General features: G+C 39.6%; 1 protein-coding gene across 1 annotated transcript; it reads right to left on the bottom strand.

Annotated features, from left to right (window-relative positions):
• Positions 1 to 4,410: 4,410 nt before the first annotated feature.
• LOC101855684 (lathosterol oxidase) lies at positions 4,411 to 19,438 on the bottom strand. The gene is made up of 6 exons (XM_005110864.3): positions 19,249 to 19,438; positions 16,707 to 17,020; positions 12,496 to 12,628; positions 8,682 to 8,812; positions 6,458 to 6,556; positions 4,411 to 5,266 (listed from the first exon to the last, which is right to left on the bottom strand). The coding sequence occupies exons 2-6, from the start codon at positions 16,914 to 16,916 to the stop codon at positions 4,928 to 4,930; spliced, it is 912 nt and encodes a 303-aa protein (XP_005110921.1). The 5' UTR covers positions 16,917 to 17,020; positions 19,249 to 19,438; the 3' UTR covers positions 4,411 to 4,927.
• Between the last annotated feature and the right edge of the window lie 342 nt (positions 19,439 to 19,780).

The following is a 19,780-nucleotide window of genomic DNA, read 5'->3' as shown; positions in this document are numbered from 1 at the left end:
AGTTTGGCCCACCACTGCATGTTTCCAGGAGATGCTGCACCGACCATTGGATCATCATCGTCATCATCATCATCATCATCATCATCATCCAGTGCCAGACATCGGCGATCATGGTTCTCCATTCATTCCTTTGCACGGACGTTCTCAAAAAAGTTACGTTTCCCTGATCTTTCCCTGTTACCCATTTGTTTAGGTTCTCCTAGTAGATTATTCTGGGCCTACCCCTGCCTCGTTTGTCTTCAATTTAGCCAGTGAGAACTAGATGTACAAGACCCGTATGTCTATTCAGATGTCCCCAAAACTGTATTTGTCGTTTCTATTGGATAGGCAAAAGAAAACTACCAAATTTGTGCAGTAGAAACTGTTCTCCACATGCCAGTTGGATAAAGAGAGGTGTACTGACACAAAAATGGTTACATGAGTTCGGTGCCTGAAAGGACAGAAAAGAAACAACCAGGGAGCATAAAGAAGTTCTGTTTTTAAAAATAAAATTAAAGCTTTATTATCAGACACAAAACAAAGATATCGGGAACATGCTTCACATGGACCCACTGACAGTAGTGGTAGAGCATAAGGCTGGGAAAGATGAACATTGTAATTGTAGACATTTTACACCCCAGTCAACACAATCTTGATCATTTCATTTTTAAAATTTAGTAGAGGTTTTGCGTCGCTCGCAACTGCATAAGGTCATATGAGCGCCAGGGGTGGATGTCAACAGAGAAGTCCTTGCAGGGAATCAGGCTTACTCTGCTCAACTCTCTGCTTCAACTATCAAGGCACCCTGGAAATAGTGGGTCACAAGAGTGTGACAAACATACAAAAGAAGTTGAGGAAAAATGACGATAGTAAGGATTAGGAAAGAAAAAGCAGCAGTTCCCTGTTGTAGACACTGATGAAACAGCCCATTAAGACTTCTACTGTGCATAAGAACGAGAAATGTACCCCCTTTGGGAACGGCCTAAAGACAGTTCAGTCAGTGGCACCACCCCGCTGGGGTCATAACATCCCAGCAGACAGACGAAGATACTCAATAAAATTCTCCCTACACGGGAATCAAACTCATGTCTTTTGAGTGCAAAGACAAAGTGCCTAACTGCTATACCACAGACGCTGAGACTGAGAGTGAAACTGAGAGAACATTCCCTTAACCCTATCCGTACGCCCTGGGGTAATTTTGTACCCCGAGGTTGTATTCTTCACATTTTAGAATACTTTTAGTACGAAGATCTCTTTGAAACTTTCAGTATTTCTCAAAAAATCATTTTGACAGACTGCTATGCAAAGCGTACGGACTGGATTAACCAGTAAATTTCCTCTTCGGAAAGTGATGGCACAGAGTTCCCCATGTCGTATGGATACGATAGTAAAACACGACGTACGGATAGGGTTAAAAATTTCATTCTCCGATTCAAATCTGTAAGTGAACTGTGGCACATTGACCAAGTCAACAACCGAAAGCACAGCAGCTAAAAATCTGGGGTCATAAGGACAGAAAACATCAATTAATTGTCTCAATCTCAACAATGACCATTCTGTTCAATGTTGAACGGGATATACAATTACATATATTTACAAAATAACGACTGAATCTCCGGAAATAAATACAAGTACACAATGGCCACAAAGAGACATGGATGATGATGATAGCACAAGGTAAACCTGTCCCCGAGGTCTTATGCACCCGCAGAATTTAACAAAATTTGATCATTTTTTGCATAATTTCTGATTATTTTCCTTTATAATTCTTTGATAAAATTAAGAGAATCGATTAATTTCACATTTTTAGGCTCAGTTTGAATAATTTCAGAGGTTTTTTTTTTTACATTAAACCGCGGGGATAGGTAAACAGCCTATACCATAAGGCAACCCCCCCCCCCCACACCCCTCTTAAAAATCTCAAAGTTCACAAAAATGAAAAGGCAAAATTTGTCAGTGATGTTAATTCTGCCGAAAGCTGACAAAATGCCTTTTTTTTTCTTCACAGCAGTTTTGAGAAAAAGAAGTTTTTTTTGTCAGCGTAACCTTTGAATAATAGAGTCATTCGTAAATTTGAATTCTAATTAATTAAAAAACCAGTCACAGTTTCACTTTGATTTTTTTCACACAAGTAGGGTAACTGATCAGACTTTCGATTTAACAAATAAAACATTTTGGCGTCAAAATGAAAAAAAAAGGCGTTTTGTCATCTAACGGCACAATTATGATTTCTGGAAATAAAACAACAACAACAACAACAAAAATGGAACTTGACATCCACGAACAAGAACACTTCCGTGATATGACCGTCGAGAAAATCCTGCAACTGCAAAAAAGTTCTAGACCAGTGCTTGCCAAGCTTTTAAAAGCCAGTGTCCAATTTCACCAACAGGCTAAAATCGTCACACCATGTCATGTATTTCCAAGCGGAGGGTAGAAGAATACACACCTGTCCCTACCCAAAATTTTAATGATCCCCCCCCCCCCCCCCGAAAAAAAAAATAATTTAAAAAAAATAAAAAAATTAACAAGTCACCCATTAGTGGGCCATACCACTCAGACAAATCTCCAAATGTTTGAACTGTATCGGCTACTTGTGGGCGATTTGATGGCTTTTTTCAGGGGGGTGTGTGGGGGGGGGGGGGGGCATCACCATGTCTAGTATGTTTGATTCATTCAAATGTCAGCTGAAATTGTTTCTGTTTTTAAATTGATAAGATGAATATTTGGAGTGATTTTCTTTCAGTCAGAACACAACGTTTTATGTTACTGATGTATGTTGTATTGAATTGTAAAGCACTCAGAGCCTCTGTACTTTAATCGGGGTTGAGCACTATGTAAATGTCATTAATTATTATTATGTGATTCATCTGACGACAAGGTATTTGAAAAGACAGCACATTTGTGAGATCAAGCCCCAGCACAGTCAGTCTGTGCCACAGTAACAAGTGACATACATCCTTACGACAGCCGCTACCACATTTCACATTTCAATTTGATTTCAAAACCTATCAAAATTGTCTAACTGATCTTGCTATCAAGACATAACATTTAACATATATTTATAGTAAAATCATGTTAGCGAGAAAAGAGAAATTAACTTTACCTAGATCAACTAGCATTTCATTTTATTTTACAATTTTATTACAAAGCAATGTATCCAGATTACTACAGTCAAAGGGATTTCATTTTGCAGTTTGACTTCAAATTCTGCAACAAATTTATAATCGAAGATTGCAAAAAAAGCGAAACTCAACATTTATTAAGCAGTATATACAACAGCATCAACAAACAATAAACTGACTCTTCTCATCACGTAAACATATTTTTTCTTAAAATTGTTAAATTCATTTGTCTAAAATGTAGGTGTCCAAATGTCCCAATCGATAGAGTTTAGATTATATAGGAGGCTGGCTTCGACCATATCTGTCACGGCCAACCTGTGCTGGGGTGTGTGTGTGTCTGTGTGTGTGTGTGTGTATGTGTGTATGTGTGTGTGTGGGTGAGTGTGTGCATGTGTGTGTGTGTGTGTGTGTGTGAGTGTGTGTGTGAGTATAACAACCCCGTAGAAAAACCAGACACACCGGTATTTGATCAAAATCCTCCAACACAGAAATTCAACTCAGGCGTTCTGCATGCAATAGCTAAACACCTAACCACTACACCACATGTGTTGGAAAAGAATGCCTCGAAACGAATCTGTCAAAAACTTTCTGCGTTTTATAATTCTTAAAACTGAACATCCTTCAAACATTTTACAGAAACAAAATAACAAGTCCCATCACTTGATTGTAACAGTTATAATGTGACACATCGAGGTGGAATCAGGCACTCCTCAATTTTTGGACATATCATCTTAAAGCCTGTGAATTTGCCTTGCTTTTGGTGAAAAAAATATCCATTTATCCGGGATATGATTCGAGATATTGGCGATTGAAGGAGGTGGGGGTCGTCTGGTTTTAGAGGTAAAATTGGTGAGAAAATGGCCGCCAAAGTTTAGTTATTTCCTTAGCTTGAGAGTGCGTGGAAACTTAAAAATTACATCTTTTATGCCTTTGCTCAACGTTTTTTAGGATTAGTTCAATCCACACAGAAATGTGGTTTCCAAAGGGCATGAGAGGTGTAGAGCTAAATTACAAAAATTCGATAAAAATTTCCAAACCTGAGGAAAAATGCCAGTTTCCTAACTCTGATTATTTTGACGAGCGCCTGATTTCACCACGCTGCCTCACACAATAATATATAAAAAAAGATAAGATGTCACGGTAGAGAAGAAAGTCACAAATAACCAGCACAACCCAAAGGAGGTTGTGACCAATTAAAAATTTATCGCGCGCCGCCCTCCTTTCTGATTAGAAAGTTCACTCCAATCATAAAAACATAACACAGACAGCTCACTCTCTTAGTCAATACAACACTGAAAAGCAACAATCCTGTTGCATTATTTTATCTCGTTTTGATAAAAAAAATTACAGTAAAAGTAAAGCAGCATTTAAAAAAAATAAGTTTGAGACAAAAGTAAAAGTTTCAAAAGTTAAAATACACCAAAAGAAATTTAACAAAATTTTTTTTTACAATACACAGACTCTTGATTTCTACCATAAATCAAAATTTTGTTTCTGAACAAAAGTTTTCTTGATTTCAGATAAATCTTGCCTTTAAATTCACCAAATTATTTAAGGCATGCCCATTATTTTATGCCAGGGACAACCAAAGCCAAGACATTTCAAATGACTTTATAGCAAGAACACATCATCAACGTCCTAAGAAAGACAAGAAACTAATGCTTTAGCAGGATCAAACAGAGGATCCAATTTTTTTTGCGACGCTGACAACACATCTTCGGCCGATCTCTGCAGGAGTACAGACATATTCATAATTGAGCATGACCCAATAGAGACACTTTAAAAATAATAGTTTTTGATAAAATTTTCAACTGAGGAATAACTTAATCGGTCTTCTTCGGACGAAGGGATTTCCCGCCATTTTGATGAACTCCATTGGCAGCCTTTGACTTCCCGTTTTCTACTTTACTTGTTTTCTCCTGACCTAAGATCTGGTCTAGAGGCCCGTTGCCCTCGAAGGAACTCGGGTTTCGGAAAGAGCCGCCGATCCGGTCCCAGAGGGTGAAGAACTGTCCGTAGTTGTAGTTGTAGAAGACGTGGTGGTCCATGTGGTGGGCGCTGCCGTTGACGAATGGCTTGAGCAGATTGGGCACTCGGTAGTCTCCGTCGTGGATGGACACGGTCCAGATGTTGACGAAGATAAACAAGCCAAGATAGGTCACCTGAAAGTATATCAAGGCAAGGAATTGGCATATTAAAAAACAGTAAAAAAAGGTAGGTAGCAGGGACGTCTCTGAATCGGAAAGTCCGGGATCGAGCCTCGGTTCAGACAGATTTTTTTCGCCTCCTTCTGCCCACCCAGCAGTAATGGGTACCTGACTTCGAGTTGGGGAAGTAAAGGCGGCGTGAAAAGGAACTGGCCACCCTACCACAACGTGTCTTGCCAAAGGCCCAGGAAGTTGTCTCACTAACAAGGCAATCCCCAATGTCCGGATCGGATGCGGGACCAACTTTACTTTTTAGCAGGGACGTAATAGTGAATTTTCAAACTTATCCGAATGGCCACCTGTCTAGGAAAATCACCTGTATTTGTGAGGCAGCGTGGTGGAATCAGGCTCTCGTCAATTTTTGTGCATGTAGAGTTATGGTATCATCTTAAAGCTTGTTCACTTGTCTTTATTTGGTTGAAAAAAATATCCATTTATCTTGAATACAAGTCGAGATATTTGTGAATGAAGAAGGTGGGGGGCACTTGTTTTCAGAGGTAAAATTAGTGAGAAAATGGTCGCCAAAGATTTGTTATTTCCTTTGCTTAAGACTCCGTGGTAACTGAAAATTTATATTTTTTGTGCCTTTAATCAACGTTTTTCAGAAAAATCCACACAGAAATGGGTTCTTTAAAGGGCATGAAAGGTGTTGAGCCAAAAAATAAAAATTTGATAAAAATTCAGAAACCCGCGAAAAAATGCAACTTTCTTCACTTTGATTATTTGATGAGAGCCTGATTCCACCATGCTGCCTCACATATGAACAACCTCTTCCCACTTCTCTTCTTGTGTTTTTGAAATGCCACAGTCCACGGCGTCCCCAGCTTCAGACAACCACTAATCTCTACAAAGGATGCTTGTCTTGGACATTATTGACTGAATATGCCAAAGTGGGTAATGAGAAACTTGACACGCCAAGTTAGTGAAAAGATTAAACAAACAGCCTACACAATCTGCCAATGTAATCCGGCTCTTGAGTTTCCGAGTTTCCCTCCGTTAGACACAAGATGGCAAGAAAAGATGGAAGGAGATCCCAAAACACATGGAGGAGAACAGCAGAGATAGATCAATTTTTTTTCTTTTTCAACACTTTGCCATCACAAGGCTCATGTATAGTAAAAACCCGGGTTCATTCATATTCCTTACCTTATGCAAGGGAAACAGGAAAGGGTAGACATGGTAGGGCAGACTCTGCAGAAAGCCGTCCAGAGGGTGGAAGGCGTGGCTGGCAAACGGCGTCGGTACCTGGAGAGGCAACAAGCACGCTCATTTGTTTGTTTGTTTGCATTTATAAAGAAAAACACATTGACATACTGGTGGTAATTTAGTTTGGGTTTGAGAACATACATGATACAGAGAAGCACAGCAAAATTACAGTCATTTGTTTTTGTCATAGTTAGAGTTTTACAGCACTTGCAAAACAATAAGGTCATATAAGTGCCGGAGATTAGAGGCGATACAAGGGAGTAACAAACACAAAAACAGAAGGAGGGAAGATAAACACGATAGTTGTTTAATAGGAAAGAAGGAGCAAACCACACCAGAGCACCCGCCAACCAACATTTGTTTGTTTGTTTGCATAAAAAGAAAAAGACATCGACATACTGATGGTCATCTAGTTTGAGTTTGAAAACATACATGCAGAGAAACACATCAGCAAAATCACAGACATTTACTTTGCTCGTGCACAGAGAAGCACATCAGTGTAACTGGTCGCTTTTAAGGACAAGCGGGCTAACCCAGATTATGTGGGTTGCCAGAAATCTTGACCTACACCAAGAATGGACATCGCCCAACTTATAGGAGAATTTTGGTTTCATTGGAGTGTTTATTTGTTTGGTTATAGAGAAAACTCCTAGTCTTTTAATGAAACTGAATAAGGATCCAAAAACTTTACCTTCGATTTTCTCAAAACAGCATTTTTGGGATAGCCTCCTTGTGCTTAAAAGCGACCATTTATTTGTTTGCAGAAAGCCAAAAACAAAAGACAAAAAGATCTACATATATGACATGTCAAACTTCAGCTCAAAATATAACCAGGACAGGCAAATATTGTTTTGCAACCCATCAGGTTTACTTTTAGGAACAAGCCCAAAAAAACTCAGAGAACCCGAGAGAGTTAAGTCTAATGCGTCTCACCTCGCTCGGCCAGTCGGGAGCGTTGTATCGTTAATACTACCAACTTTATAGAGAGTTTTATGGTAAGTGGCCGTGCCTAGTGTATGCACTCTACATACAGAGAAGCACATCGGCAAAATTACAGAAATTCGTTTTATTTGTTTTAGTAAGCATCATACGGCACTTGCAACATAATTAGGTCATATAAGTGTCAAAGATTAGAGGGGTTACAAGAGAGTAACAAACATAAAAAAGGAGGACAGATCAGAACGATAGTTACTTACTTTGCCTGTGCACAGAGAACAGAGAAGCACATCGGCAGAATTACAGTTATTTACTTCGTCTGTGCACAGAGAACAGAGAAGCACATCGGCAGAATTACAGTTATTTACTTTGCCTGTGCACAGAGAACAGAGAAGCACATCGGCAGAATTACAGTTATTTACTTCGCCTGTGCACAGAGAACAGAGAAGCACATCGGCAGAATTACAGTTACTTACTTTGCCTGGGAACAGAGAACAGAGAAGCACATCGGCAGAATTACAGTTACTTACTTCGCCTGTGCACAGAGAACAGAGAAGCACACCAATACAATACCAGTCACTTAGCTTTTGTTAGGAGTAAACAGAAGTACACTGACACAATAACAGTCTTTTCATTTGTTTTAGTTTTAGTAAGTGTTTTTACGGCACTTGCAACACAACAAGGTCATATAAGTGCCGAAGATTAGAGGTGTTACAAAAGAGTGACAAACACAAAAAAGAAGGAGGAGAGATAAGGACGATAGATGTTTGATAGGAAAGAAGAAGCAGTATGAGGAGATGAAAGAAGAGGACAGAACATTGCTTGAGAGCAGGAAAGGAGGTGAACGGAGACAATTTTAGAGAAGAAAATTCTTCAGTCGCTACCCGGATTCGAACCCGGGACCTTTGAATGAGAGGCCAACAACTTAACCTCTAGACCACGAGAGCCCCCTTTTGTATCCGTCTGTCCGACCTGCCCTTGATCTCTTTGTCTGCCCCCGTAGTTTTAGGCACCCCGCATAATTTAGCAAATTTGATCATTTCTTGCATAATTTCTTATTATTCTCCTTTATCACTCTTTGTTAAAATTAACAAAATCGCACAATTTCGCATTTTTGGGCTCAGTTTGCGTAATTTCAGATTTTTTTTGTGTGCATAAAACGGCAGGAACAGCTTTGTGCTGCGAGTGCCGTAAAGCTCTTACTAAAACTACGGTAATCAAGCCTCACCTTCCACTTGTGGTGCAGCTTGTGCAGATGCTTGTAGACTAGCTTGTGGTGCAGGAAGCGGTGGATCCAGTAGATGCACATGTCAGTGAAGGCGATGAAGGTGAACATGCTCAGGAACACACCCGCATAGCCTGGGAGTTGGGGGGGCAGAAAACTACCACTGATTATGTGTGTATATGTGTAGATTAAAGAGACTACTGGTAACATTAAAAACAACGAGAGAGAGAGAGAGAGAGAGAGAGAGAGAGAGAGAGAGAGAGAGAGAGAGAGTGAGAGAGAGAGAGAGAGAGAGAGAGAGAGAGAGAGAGAGAGAGAGAGAGAGAGAGAGAGAGAGAGAGAGAGAGAGAGAGAGAGAGAGAGAGAGAGAGAGAGAGAGAGAGAGGGAGGTAGAGGGAGAGAACTCGCTACTTAAATTATCTAAATTGTGTCGATGGGGGTGTAAAAAAAACCCACACACATCTAAAAAAAAACCCAAACAAACAAGAACACTTGTCTCCTGAAACAAGCCAAAAACTCCATTTCTGTTGGAGTGAAATACATTCAGAATTGTGCTGACCAATATATTATTTATACAGGTAATATAATGATCCTTACACCAATAATATGATATTTAAACATTAAGTAAACAAGTACTAATACTCAACATTTCAATTTTTTCTCTCTAAAAATGATGATACCTTGGTGAGAATTTAAAACATCTGAACTGGAAAACTGCAAAGAGCAGGAAAAGGGGGTGGGAGGGGGTAGGAAATGCAAAATGATATATTAATAAGGGTTTCAATTTCATGCTCCTGGCAGTCTCATTTCACGTAAAAAGCGATCAAGTGTGTACAAATCCATCATTCGACTCTTTCACTTAACAGTCAATATTCAGTAGCATGAGGATTTAGTTTTCTCTTTCATATTTCATATCATCACACAAATATTATATATAATACATGTATATATATATATCTTAGCCTTCTGCTGGTACATCGATTTTGCCATTCCAGGCAACCGTTTAACGGTTCTTGATTTACGACTGCCATTTCTACATTTAAATTGACATTTTTCAGAGCAACTTCGATAACACCTTACATAAAGTTTACAATTTACCACACAATCGAACCTGCTCTGAAAGCCAGCTTTCAAAACCACTACCTCCCGCCTTGCCTTTGCCCAAGTTATCCTCAGTTACCCATAGATATATACTGTATCCAAGTCTGTTATAGAGCCCATAGATATATACTGTATCCAAGGCTGTTATAGAACCCATAGATTTATACTGTGTCCAAGGCTGTTATACAGAACCCATAGATTTGTACTGTGTTCAAATCTGTTATACCGAGTTCAAAGCTGTTATAGAACATAGATTTATACTGTGTCCAACGCAGTTATAGAACCTATAGATTTATTCTGTATCCAAGGCTGTTATACAACCCATAGATTTATACTGTATCCAAGGCAGTTATACAACCCATAGATTTATACTGTGTCCAAGGCTGTTAAAGAACCCATAGATTTAAACTGTATCCAAGGCTGTGCACTCTGATGTCATTCCAATTTATCGTGGAGACTGCAAAATTTGATTCTAACTAGAAATAAATGAATGGCAAGGAAGGGAAATTTTGTGTGCGTAACTCAACAAAAGCAAGACTGGTGTTTTGCTCTTCATTTGCCCACCCATGGTGCACACCTGAGCAGCCAAATTTTTACAGAAAGCAAAGAGCTGCGGCCACCACAGTAGGACCTAAAAGAGTGCCCTTCAGCCCCCCCCCCCCCCCCAACTCAATGACTATTGTGAGCTGGAAAGCAAAATCTCCAATCCCGCAAGCTAAGATCCCATACAGGTCATAGCGTTGACAAATTAACACTACTAAAAGTGAGTAATACGATAAAGGTACAGTCAAACTTGTCTACTACGACCACCCACTGTCGAGGGGAAAAGTGTCCGTCTTAGACAGGTGACTGTCTTATACAGTGTCATTGTAATGTAAAAAATACACTAGGGAGGAAATGGGAGGTAGCCATTTGTACAGGTGATTGTTTTATACAGGTGGCCATTAGAGCAGGTTTTAGTTTTAGTTTTAGTAGAGGTTTTAAGGCGCTCGCAACTGAATAAAGTCATCTGAGCTCCAAGGTCTGCTTCGAGTATCAAGACACCCCGGAAAAAGCGGGTCACAAGAGTGTGACAAACATACAAAAGAAGTAGAGGAAAAATGACGATAGTAAGGGTTAGGAAAGAAAAAGCAGCAGTTCCCTGTCGTAGTTCAGGCACAGTTATGAGAATGAGATTGATGAATCAGCCCATTTACAATTCAACTGTGCTTGAACGAGAAATGTCCCCCCTTTAGGAATGGCCTAAAGACACTTCAGTCAGTGGCACTGCCCCGTGGGGTCTTGAAAGGAATGAGAGCCAACATTTTGCCAATCGGGAGTAATAATAATAATACGGGGGTGGGGGGCAGAGCAGGTTTGACTGTACATTCGACCCCTCATTCTCAAAAAACTTTTCAAAAAAGCGTCTTTCGGGCATGACGTCACAATAATCTCAAATGTAACCCAGTAAGGAGTAGAGGAGCCAAGGCATGTGCGCACTGGGTAACCTGAGAATCGAACAGACAGCTCTAGTTTTCTTTTCACAGATGATAGTTTTTGCTTGGTCATCACATCAACCACCACATGTTACCAAGATCACGTCAGACAAACAGCCTAGTGGTTATATGTTTGTTTTAGTAGAGGTTTTACGGTGCTCGCAACTGTATAAGGTCATATGAGCGCCAGAAGATTAGAGGTGTTACGAGAGAGTAACAAACATAAAAAAAGAAGAAGGGGAGATAAGGACGATAGATGTTTCACAGGAAAGAAGAAGCAAACCACACCAGAGCACCCGCCAACCACCCACTGAAAGTGAGACTATGTGCATGCGTACATGTTTGACTGAGAGGAAGAGAAAGGCTGTGTGTGAGCATGCCAGTGCTTGTGAGAGCGAGTCGGTGCGAGTGTGAGTATGTCTGTGTGCATGACTGCTCGACCACACTACTTGGCCATATTAGAAAATATTTTTAAAAAGAATAAGTGAGATGTACTGACAAAATGAGTTACTTCTCGCAATCCAAAAATGGAGATATTGGCCAAAAATCGACACTACAGTCAAGTGTGTAGATTTTCTATTGAAGCCATATATTCCTTAAGCCTTAAGTAAAAGATGGCTTTTATTATTCATACTTACAAATTGTAAAAACTTCACCTATAAGCGTTATGTATCTATTTCCATAGGGCTTGAATCTGACAAGTAACTCATTTGGTCAGCATGCTTCATATATGTGAGGCAGTGTGGTGAAATCAGGCGCTCGTCAAAATACAGAAATCGGAGAAAAATGTTTTTTCCCCACCAGTATGTAAATTGTTATCGATTTTTTATTTTTGGGCTCAACCTGTTAGGCCCATATAAAAGCACATTTTCATGTGAATGGTACTGAAAAAACATTGATTAAAGACACAATATATGTCATTTTTCTCTTTTCAGGGACTCTTTAGCTATTGGAGTTGCCAAACTTTAAGGGCCATTTTCTCGCTGATTTTACCACTGAAACCAGGCGACCTCACTTTCTTAAATCGCAAATATATTAAGTTCTATTCAGGAAAGACGGAAATTTATTTCATCGGAAGCAATGCAGATAAATCAGCTTTCAGGTGATACCAATAACTCCCCAAGTCCAAAAAATCGACGAGCGCCTGATTCCACCACGTCATGACTCATATATTATATTATGCTAAACAAAAGAATTTTATAATTAGGTCAAGTGGGCGGAGCTTGACCCTCCTTCCTTACCCAGCCTTGTATCTTGGACGTTGTCGTAGAGTTTGCTGAAACCTCTGACCTCCAGGAAGAACATCAAGACAGTGGGGAGACTCATGAAAGGAACTGACGTCACCGTGACTGTTATTTCCTTCCGCACTTGGTTCTGAAATCAGGGATGCCAAACGATTTTTGAAAAAAAAGACCCCACCTGAAAATGAGCGGAGCATCACATCGCGCCTGCTTGTGTGTGTGTGTGTGAGTACACGTGGTGAAACACCAAACCAATGTGCCAGGATCTGGACAATAAAGATGTATCTTATCTTATCTCACAAACCTTGTAAAGTTTTTAAATACTTACTTACTTTACTTTCATTCGCCGCTTTAACCCTTTTGGGTGTCGCGAGAAGAAAGAGACGTCTCTCTGTCGCCAGCCGGAGAGCTTTAGTCAGCGGGATGCCGTGGGTGGTTAATGTTTCCCTGACTCCAAGTTTTTAAATGAGCACACAAAAACATCTCTCTTACCTCTCCTCTTTCCTTTGCCCTCTTTCCTTTGCAAGGGAATGGGAACTTTGTTTAATCAATTCCAGTAATATTATATCTGTTCTGAGAAGAAGGACCTTATGTCAGTGGCCTTCTTCTTCAGGGATTCCAAATGATTTTTTTTAAAAACAAACCCTGAAAAAGCCTGAAAAGCCTGAGATTGGGCATCCCTGTGAAATGTGAGGCGTGCTAACAAAACGAGTTACTTCTAACAATCCTTGAATGGAGATATCAGCCAAAAATCAACACAAGAGTCATATTTATAGACTCTAAACCAATGTGAGGCAGCGTGGTGAAATCAGGCTCTCGTCAAAATAATCAAAGTGAAGAAACTTGCATTTTTCTGCAGGTTTGTGAATTCTTATCAAATTTTTGTTTTTTGGCTCAACACCTTTCATGCCTATTAAAAAACTCATTTCAGAGTGGATTTTTCTGAAAAACGTTGATTAAAGAAACAAAAATTGAAAATTTTCAGTTACCATGGACTCTTAAGCTAAGGAAATAACTAATCTTTGGCGGCCATTTTCTCACTAATTTTATTTCTGAAAACAAGTGACCCCCACCTCCTTCTTTCGCAAATATCTCGACTTGTATTCAAGATAAATGGATATGTTTTTCGTCGAAATAAAGACAAGTGAACAAGCTTTAAGATGATATCAATAACTCAACATGCCCAAAAATTGACGAGAGCCTGATTCCACCACGCTGCCATTCTCTTCAAGTTTAACATGTCTTTTATCACTTCATACTGATAAATTGTATGAGAGCAAGTTCCCAAAGGATTGGAAAGAAGGACACCTCGTGAAGCTTCCAAAAAAGGGGGATCTCAGCAACTGCAGCAACTCTTCTCTCAATATCAGGTAAGGTCTTCAACAGAATCATTCTAGAGAGAATCAAGACAGCAACGGATCCAAGCCTACGGGATGAACAGGCTGGTTTCCGGAAAAATCGCTCAACCACCGACCAGATTGCCACGCTGAGGATTATTGTGGAACAGTCCCTGGAGTGGAACTCCCAGCTGATCGTCAACTTCCTTGACTATGAGAAGGCTTTTGACAGTGTAGACCTATGGAAGATACTGAGACACCACGGAATCCCACAGAAGTTGATGAACCTCATCAAGAGCATGTACGAAGAGACAAGTTGCAGGGTTGTACATGATGGCCAGCTCACTGACAACTTTGACATCAAGAATGGTGTGAGACAGGGATGTTTATTATCACCGTTCCTCTTCAAATTGGCAGTTGACTGGCTGATGAAGGAAACCACCAGAGGACACAGAAACGGTATACAGTGGACATCATGGACACAGTTGGACGATCTGGACTTTGCAGATGACTTGGCGCTTCTGTCACACTCTCAGGAACAGATGCAAGCAAAGACGACAATTTTAAACAGCCTATCCGAGTCTGTTGGATTGAGGATCCATCCCAGAAAGTCGAAAGTCCTCAGGATAGATGCACGGCGAAAGGAGGTCACAATAGAAGGAAATGCACTAGAAGACGTCGAATCCTTCTGCTATCTTGGGAGTATAATTGACAGAGAGGGAGGAACAGGCGCTGAAATAAAGTCCCGCATTGGAAAGGCACAGGCTGCATTTATTTCTTTGAGCAGGATTTGGAGGACCAGGGATATCTCATTACGAACAAAGCTTAGAATTTTCAACTCAAATGTGAAGTCAGTCTTGTTGTATGGATGTGAGACGTGGAACGCATCCCATATGTGCATAAAGAGGATCCAGGTTTTCTTGAACAAGTGTCTGGGGAGGCTGCTGAGGATCAAATGGACAGACAGGATCACCAACGAGGAAGTATTAAGAAGAACCAGACAGAGCCTGGTCAGAGATGAGGTGGGAAGAAGACATTGGCGATGGATTGGACACACTCTCAGGAAGTCAGGCAGCTGCATAACAAGAAAAGTGTTAGATTGGAACCCACAGGGTAAAAGATCAAAGGGAAGACCTCGTGGAACCTGGAGAAGAGTCACGGAAATGGATGTACAGAAAAGTGGGAAGACGTGGAGTGACATCAAGCGACTGGCCCTGGATAGGGAAAGGTGGAAAGTGTTTGTTCGTGGCCTATATCCTGACCCAGGGTGAGAAAGGCAATGATGATGATGACTGATAAAGTGTAAAACTTCAACCTATAAATTTGATGTTTCTATTTCCATCGGTCTAAAATCTGAGAAGTACAACATTTTGTCAGCACACTTCACAAATGTTAAACAAAAGAGGCAATGAATGTGTTTTTATCATCCCATTCATTTCTAACCTTTTCACAATGCACCGCGGGTGATGTGTATTTTTTCTGGGTTTTTTTTATAGTAGAGGGTTTTACGGCGCTCCAAACTGCATAAGGTCATATAAGCGCCGAGGGATGGGTGTCAACAGAGAAGTCTTTACAGGGAATCAGATTTAGACTGCTCACCTCTCTAGCTTTAACAGCACAAGGTCTGCTTCGACTATCAAGGCACCCCAAAATAGCAGGTCAGAAGGGAGTGACAAACATACAAAAGAAATAGGAGAAAATGACAATAGTAAGGATCAGGAAAGAAAAAGCAGCAGTTACCTGTTGTAGATCAGGCACAGTGAGCGTGACATGAATCAGCTCATTAACAATTCTACTATCTTGAACCAGATATGTCCCCCCCTTTGGGAATGACCTAAAGACACTTCAGTCAGTGGCACTGCCCCGGGAGGTGATCAGTGATGTGGGGTTTTTTTGTTTTTGTTTTTTACACCATTTCCAAGCCAAATACTCCTCTTTTAGTTTTAGCAAGAGTTTTATGGCACTTAAGCAACACAATAAGGTCATATAAGTGCCGAAGATTAGAGGTGTTACAAGAGAGTAACAAACACAAAATAGAAGGAGGGGAGATAAGGACTATATATGTTTGATAGGAAAGAAGAAGCAAACCACACAAGAGCACCCGCCAACCACCCACACTCCTCTTTGGCGAGGGCAGGTGTACAACTGATCACATCGTCGAGCGTCACTCTGGCATCGTGTATATAAACAATGAGCATAATCTTACATTTTTTACTTTTTAACTTTCAAAAAGCATTTACATACCATTTTGGAACTGTTTCTTTGTTGTAAAATTCTGTCAATAGTGTAGATAAGAGCGTTCACGGTTGATAGAATTAGTTTTAGCGCTTCAAACTTAACCCTATCCGTACGCCCTGGGGTCATTTTGTACCCCTGGGGTTGTATTCCTCACATTTTAGAATACTTCTAGTACGAAGATCTTTTTGGAACTTTCAGTATTTAAAAAAAAATCATTTTGACAGACTGCTGTGCAAAGCGTACAGACCGGATTGTCAAGTAAATTTCCTCCTTGGAAAGTGGTGGCACTGAGTTCCCCACGTCGTATGGATATGATAGTAAAACACGATGTACGGATAGGGTAAAGGGGCGGCACAGAGTTCCCCACGTTGTATGGATACGATAGTAAAACACGGCGTATGGATAGGGTTAAGTGGTGGTACAGAGTTCCCCACGTTGTATGGATATGATATTAAAACATGATGTACGGATAGGGTAAAGTGGTCGCACAGAGTTCCCTACGTCGTATGGATACGATAGTAAAACAGGACGTACGGATAGGGTTAAAGACCACAAGGAATCTCAACAGGACACAACATTGCCAACAGACTATTCAACAACCTTTTAAAAAATGATTAAAAAGTACTGACAACATACCTCCAAAATTTGCGGGTGCTTCAAAAGTCGATGATCGAAGATAGTGTAGTAGCTGAAGGTGGCCACAATGAAGTACAAGAGATAGCCTCCAATGTTGGCAATGATCAACAGGGACGCAATCTGTCGGAGGGGGTCGTCCTCTTTCCACGTCTCCGGATACAAGTATGGAGTGAAGGCATAGTGGTCTGCTACATTCAAGACAAGATCCATTGTGCTGTGATCCTTTATGCAAGGGACTCCCCGCTATGAGTAATTTAAGTGTAATCCAGGAGGTGTAGAATATTTCCTTATTCACTTCAGTTGGAAGTTAACTCCTGGAAAATTATACCCAAAAAAAACTTTTTAAAATATGATCAAGGCATTAACATTAATTAATTAAATTTTCAATAACATAAAGATCTGAGTGGTTTCCAGGGGATCACTAAAATATTTTGAAGGACTCGTTAGGCCCTTCAATCTGTTTGGCTGTCCCCGTCGTTTTAAGCAAGAAAAATTCTGAAATTATGCAAACTGAGCCCAAAAAACGTGAAATTATGCGATTCTGTTAATTTTAACAAAGAATGGTAAAGGAAAATAATCAGAAATTCGGCAAAGATTTAAAAAATGAAAAAATTTTGCAAAATTATGCGGGCCGCATAAAACCACGGGGACAGGTTTGGTCCTTACATCCATGGGTCTTGGGCTCGCAAATAAATGTGTAGAGGTGATCCTGTATATAAAATTCCTCACTTACTTTAGCCCAGTATAATGAAAATTGCTGTGTGCATTAGCAACAAAATATTACATGCTAGCTAACAGCAGAGGGAATTTGGAGGTTTTGATTAGTAATCTTTTGGCAGGTGAATGGAAGAAATTATAGCTGAGAAAAATCCTGTTCCACTAAAAAATTTTTTTTTATTTTTACCCCTTCAATTTTTGTTCTACAGACAAATCTACACCAAGCTATGAGCACCAAGCACATACAATCAAGCATGCAAAGTTTTGAAGAGATAAATTATTTCTAATAATTATTGCAGCGTCACTCCCTAAAAGTTTAACATTAATTTAAAGAAAATCTGAAAAAAATCCAGCATATAATCTTGTAAGGTTGTGTGGGTGCAAGCCTAGAATCTAGTACTGAACACTTTATTCAAGGGATAATTTTGTGTCAGAATTCAGAAAATTGAGGACACACAGCTTGTTCATACTTTAATCCCCTTTCAATTCATTTTGTGAGTTCAGGGCCTAGTTCAAAGTATTAATTAGAACTTTATATTACATATCACTTTTATTGGTTTTGAGATTTAAAAAACTGAAAAAATCAGAATATGTTTCAGCACCAGCTTGATCTCTTGAGTATGTTAGAAAGCTGTGTCTCCCCTTAACAAATGACAAAATTGACACAACAATAACCTATTTGAAGGTCATTTCATCAACTGAGTCAGAAAGATGAGAGATAAAAGGGTTTATTATCAAACAATACATTATGTTCCATGCAATTTACAGATCTGCGCAATCTTGCGCCGCACGTTTTTATGATCGTAAGATTGCGCGGCCATCTTAAGATAGCGTTTTGCGTTTTAACGATGGTATAATTGCGCGGCAATCTGAAAATTGCGTTAATATTTTATACATGAATTTTTTAGTTTTTTAAAATCCACTTCCATCTTTATTCTTTAACTCACATCAAGGAACATTCACATACGTTTTCAAAAGTGTAAAGATAGGAAAATTAAAATTAAAATATAAAACTGAAGAGCTCACAAGAATGATATATAATGCCAGGCATCAATTTCAAAATTCTCAAAACACATAGATCTAGATCTAGATCTAGATCTAGATCTAGATTTAGATTAGATCTAAAAGAATAAATAAAGATCAGATGGAAGCAAATTTAAAAAAAAAATTATTTCAAAAGTATAAATTCCATAGTATTTACACACCCTGTGCGAATAACTACAGCCATAAAAAATACTTTTAGAAATAGAAATCAAGATCTAATCTAGATTAGATCTCTATAGAATCTAGCAATATAATATAAAAACAATAAACGTAAGAGTCAATTCAGGCCCAAGATTTGGTCTTAGGACTGACTTTTCAGAGGGTAACGTTACAAGCAGCACGTAGCATCTAATAAGCTTGCATGATAAATTAAGGTTAAGGGTCGATATAAGTAACAGAATCTAGAATCTAGCCTAGCCTAGTAAACCTTTTCGTAAGCAAATGAAAAGGTAAAAAAAAAAGACCTGGAGGGTCTAGAATCTACATATCTAGAATCTAGATCTAGAAATCTAGTTCTAGATCTAGAAGCCGTTATAACAAAAATCTACCTGAAGGTACAAAATAAAACAAGAAATTAACAGCTTTTCAAGTTGTTGCATAATCAGAGAGATAGAATCTAGCAGAGATAGAATCTAGATCTAGATCTAGATCTATATTCTAGATCTAGAATTTCTATGTTCTAATAACCCAGCGCCTGTACAGCGTTCACATCATATCAAACAAAGACAACTGAATCGATGCTTGTCGAGAAATTAAAAGGACGAAGAAGTAAAACACATACCCTTGTTCAGGCTTGTTCTACGCCTCACTGGAACTGGCGATTCTACTTCGTTCAATGACCGTGATAAAATAAAATTAGATCTACGACTCTTCCGTCTTCCACTTCTAGGCTAGATTTTAGCAGTCGGCTTTTTCATGTACCCGAACCCACAACCAGCTGGTTACGGCCCTGAGGCTGTGCTTCCGGGGTAACCCAGAACTCAGAGAACGCTCATTGGTCAAGAATGGTCGACTGAGGAAAGTCCTAGCTAAATTTAGATACAACGCTGAAAGTAACTCTGTTTGTAAAAGAGCGATTCAACTTAGTTCAGCCGCTCGGCCATAAAAGTATTAGATCTAGATTTCTAGTTTTTTTTGCTTGATGTTACAATGCCAAGTTGTGGTGACGCATTGTGTGTGTTTATTAAGTATGTCTCTGTGTGTGTTTTGTGAGTATGTGTGTGTACGTGTGTGTATGTGTACGTGCATGTGTGTATGTACGTTTGTGTGTATGTGTGTGTGCATGTGTGTGTGTGTGTGTGTGTGTGTGTGTG

Source organism: Aplysia californica, unplaced genomic scaffold, assembly GCF_000002075.1.
Source record: "Aplysia californica isolate F4 #8 unplaced genomic scaffold, AplCal3.0 scaffold00956, whole genome shotgun sequence".
NCBI lineage: Eukaryota > Metazoa > Mollusca > Gastropoda > Aplysiida > Aplysiidae > Aplysia > Aplysia californica.
This window is presented reverse-complemented; position numbering and strand designations above follow the sequence as displayed.

What these genes read in the sequence shown, in the direction of transcription:
- LOC101855684 (XM_005110864.3), bottom strand. Translation starts at nt 16,916, where the DNA reads ATGGATCTTGTCTTGAATGTAGCAGACCACTATGCCTTCACTCCATAC. An exon ending in AGCACCCGCAAATTTTGGAG is followed by an intron (nt 12,629 to 16,706) that starts GTATGTTGTCAG and finishes CCCTGATTTCAG; the next exon opens with AACCAAGTGCGGAAGGAAAT. An exon ending in TCCTGTTTCCCTTGCATAAG is followed by an intron (nt 5,267 to 6,457) that starts GTAAGGAATATG and finishes ATATACTTTCAG; the next exon opens with GTGACCTATCTTGGCTTGTT.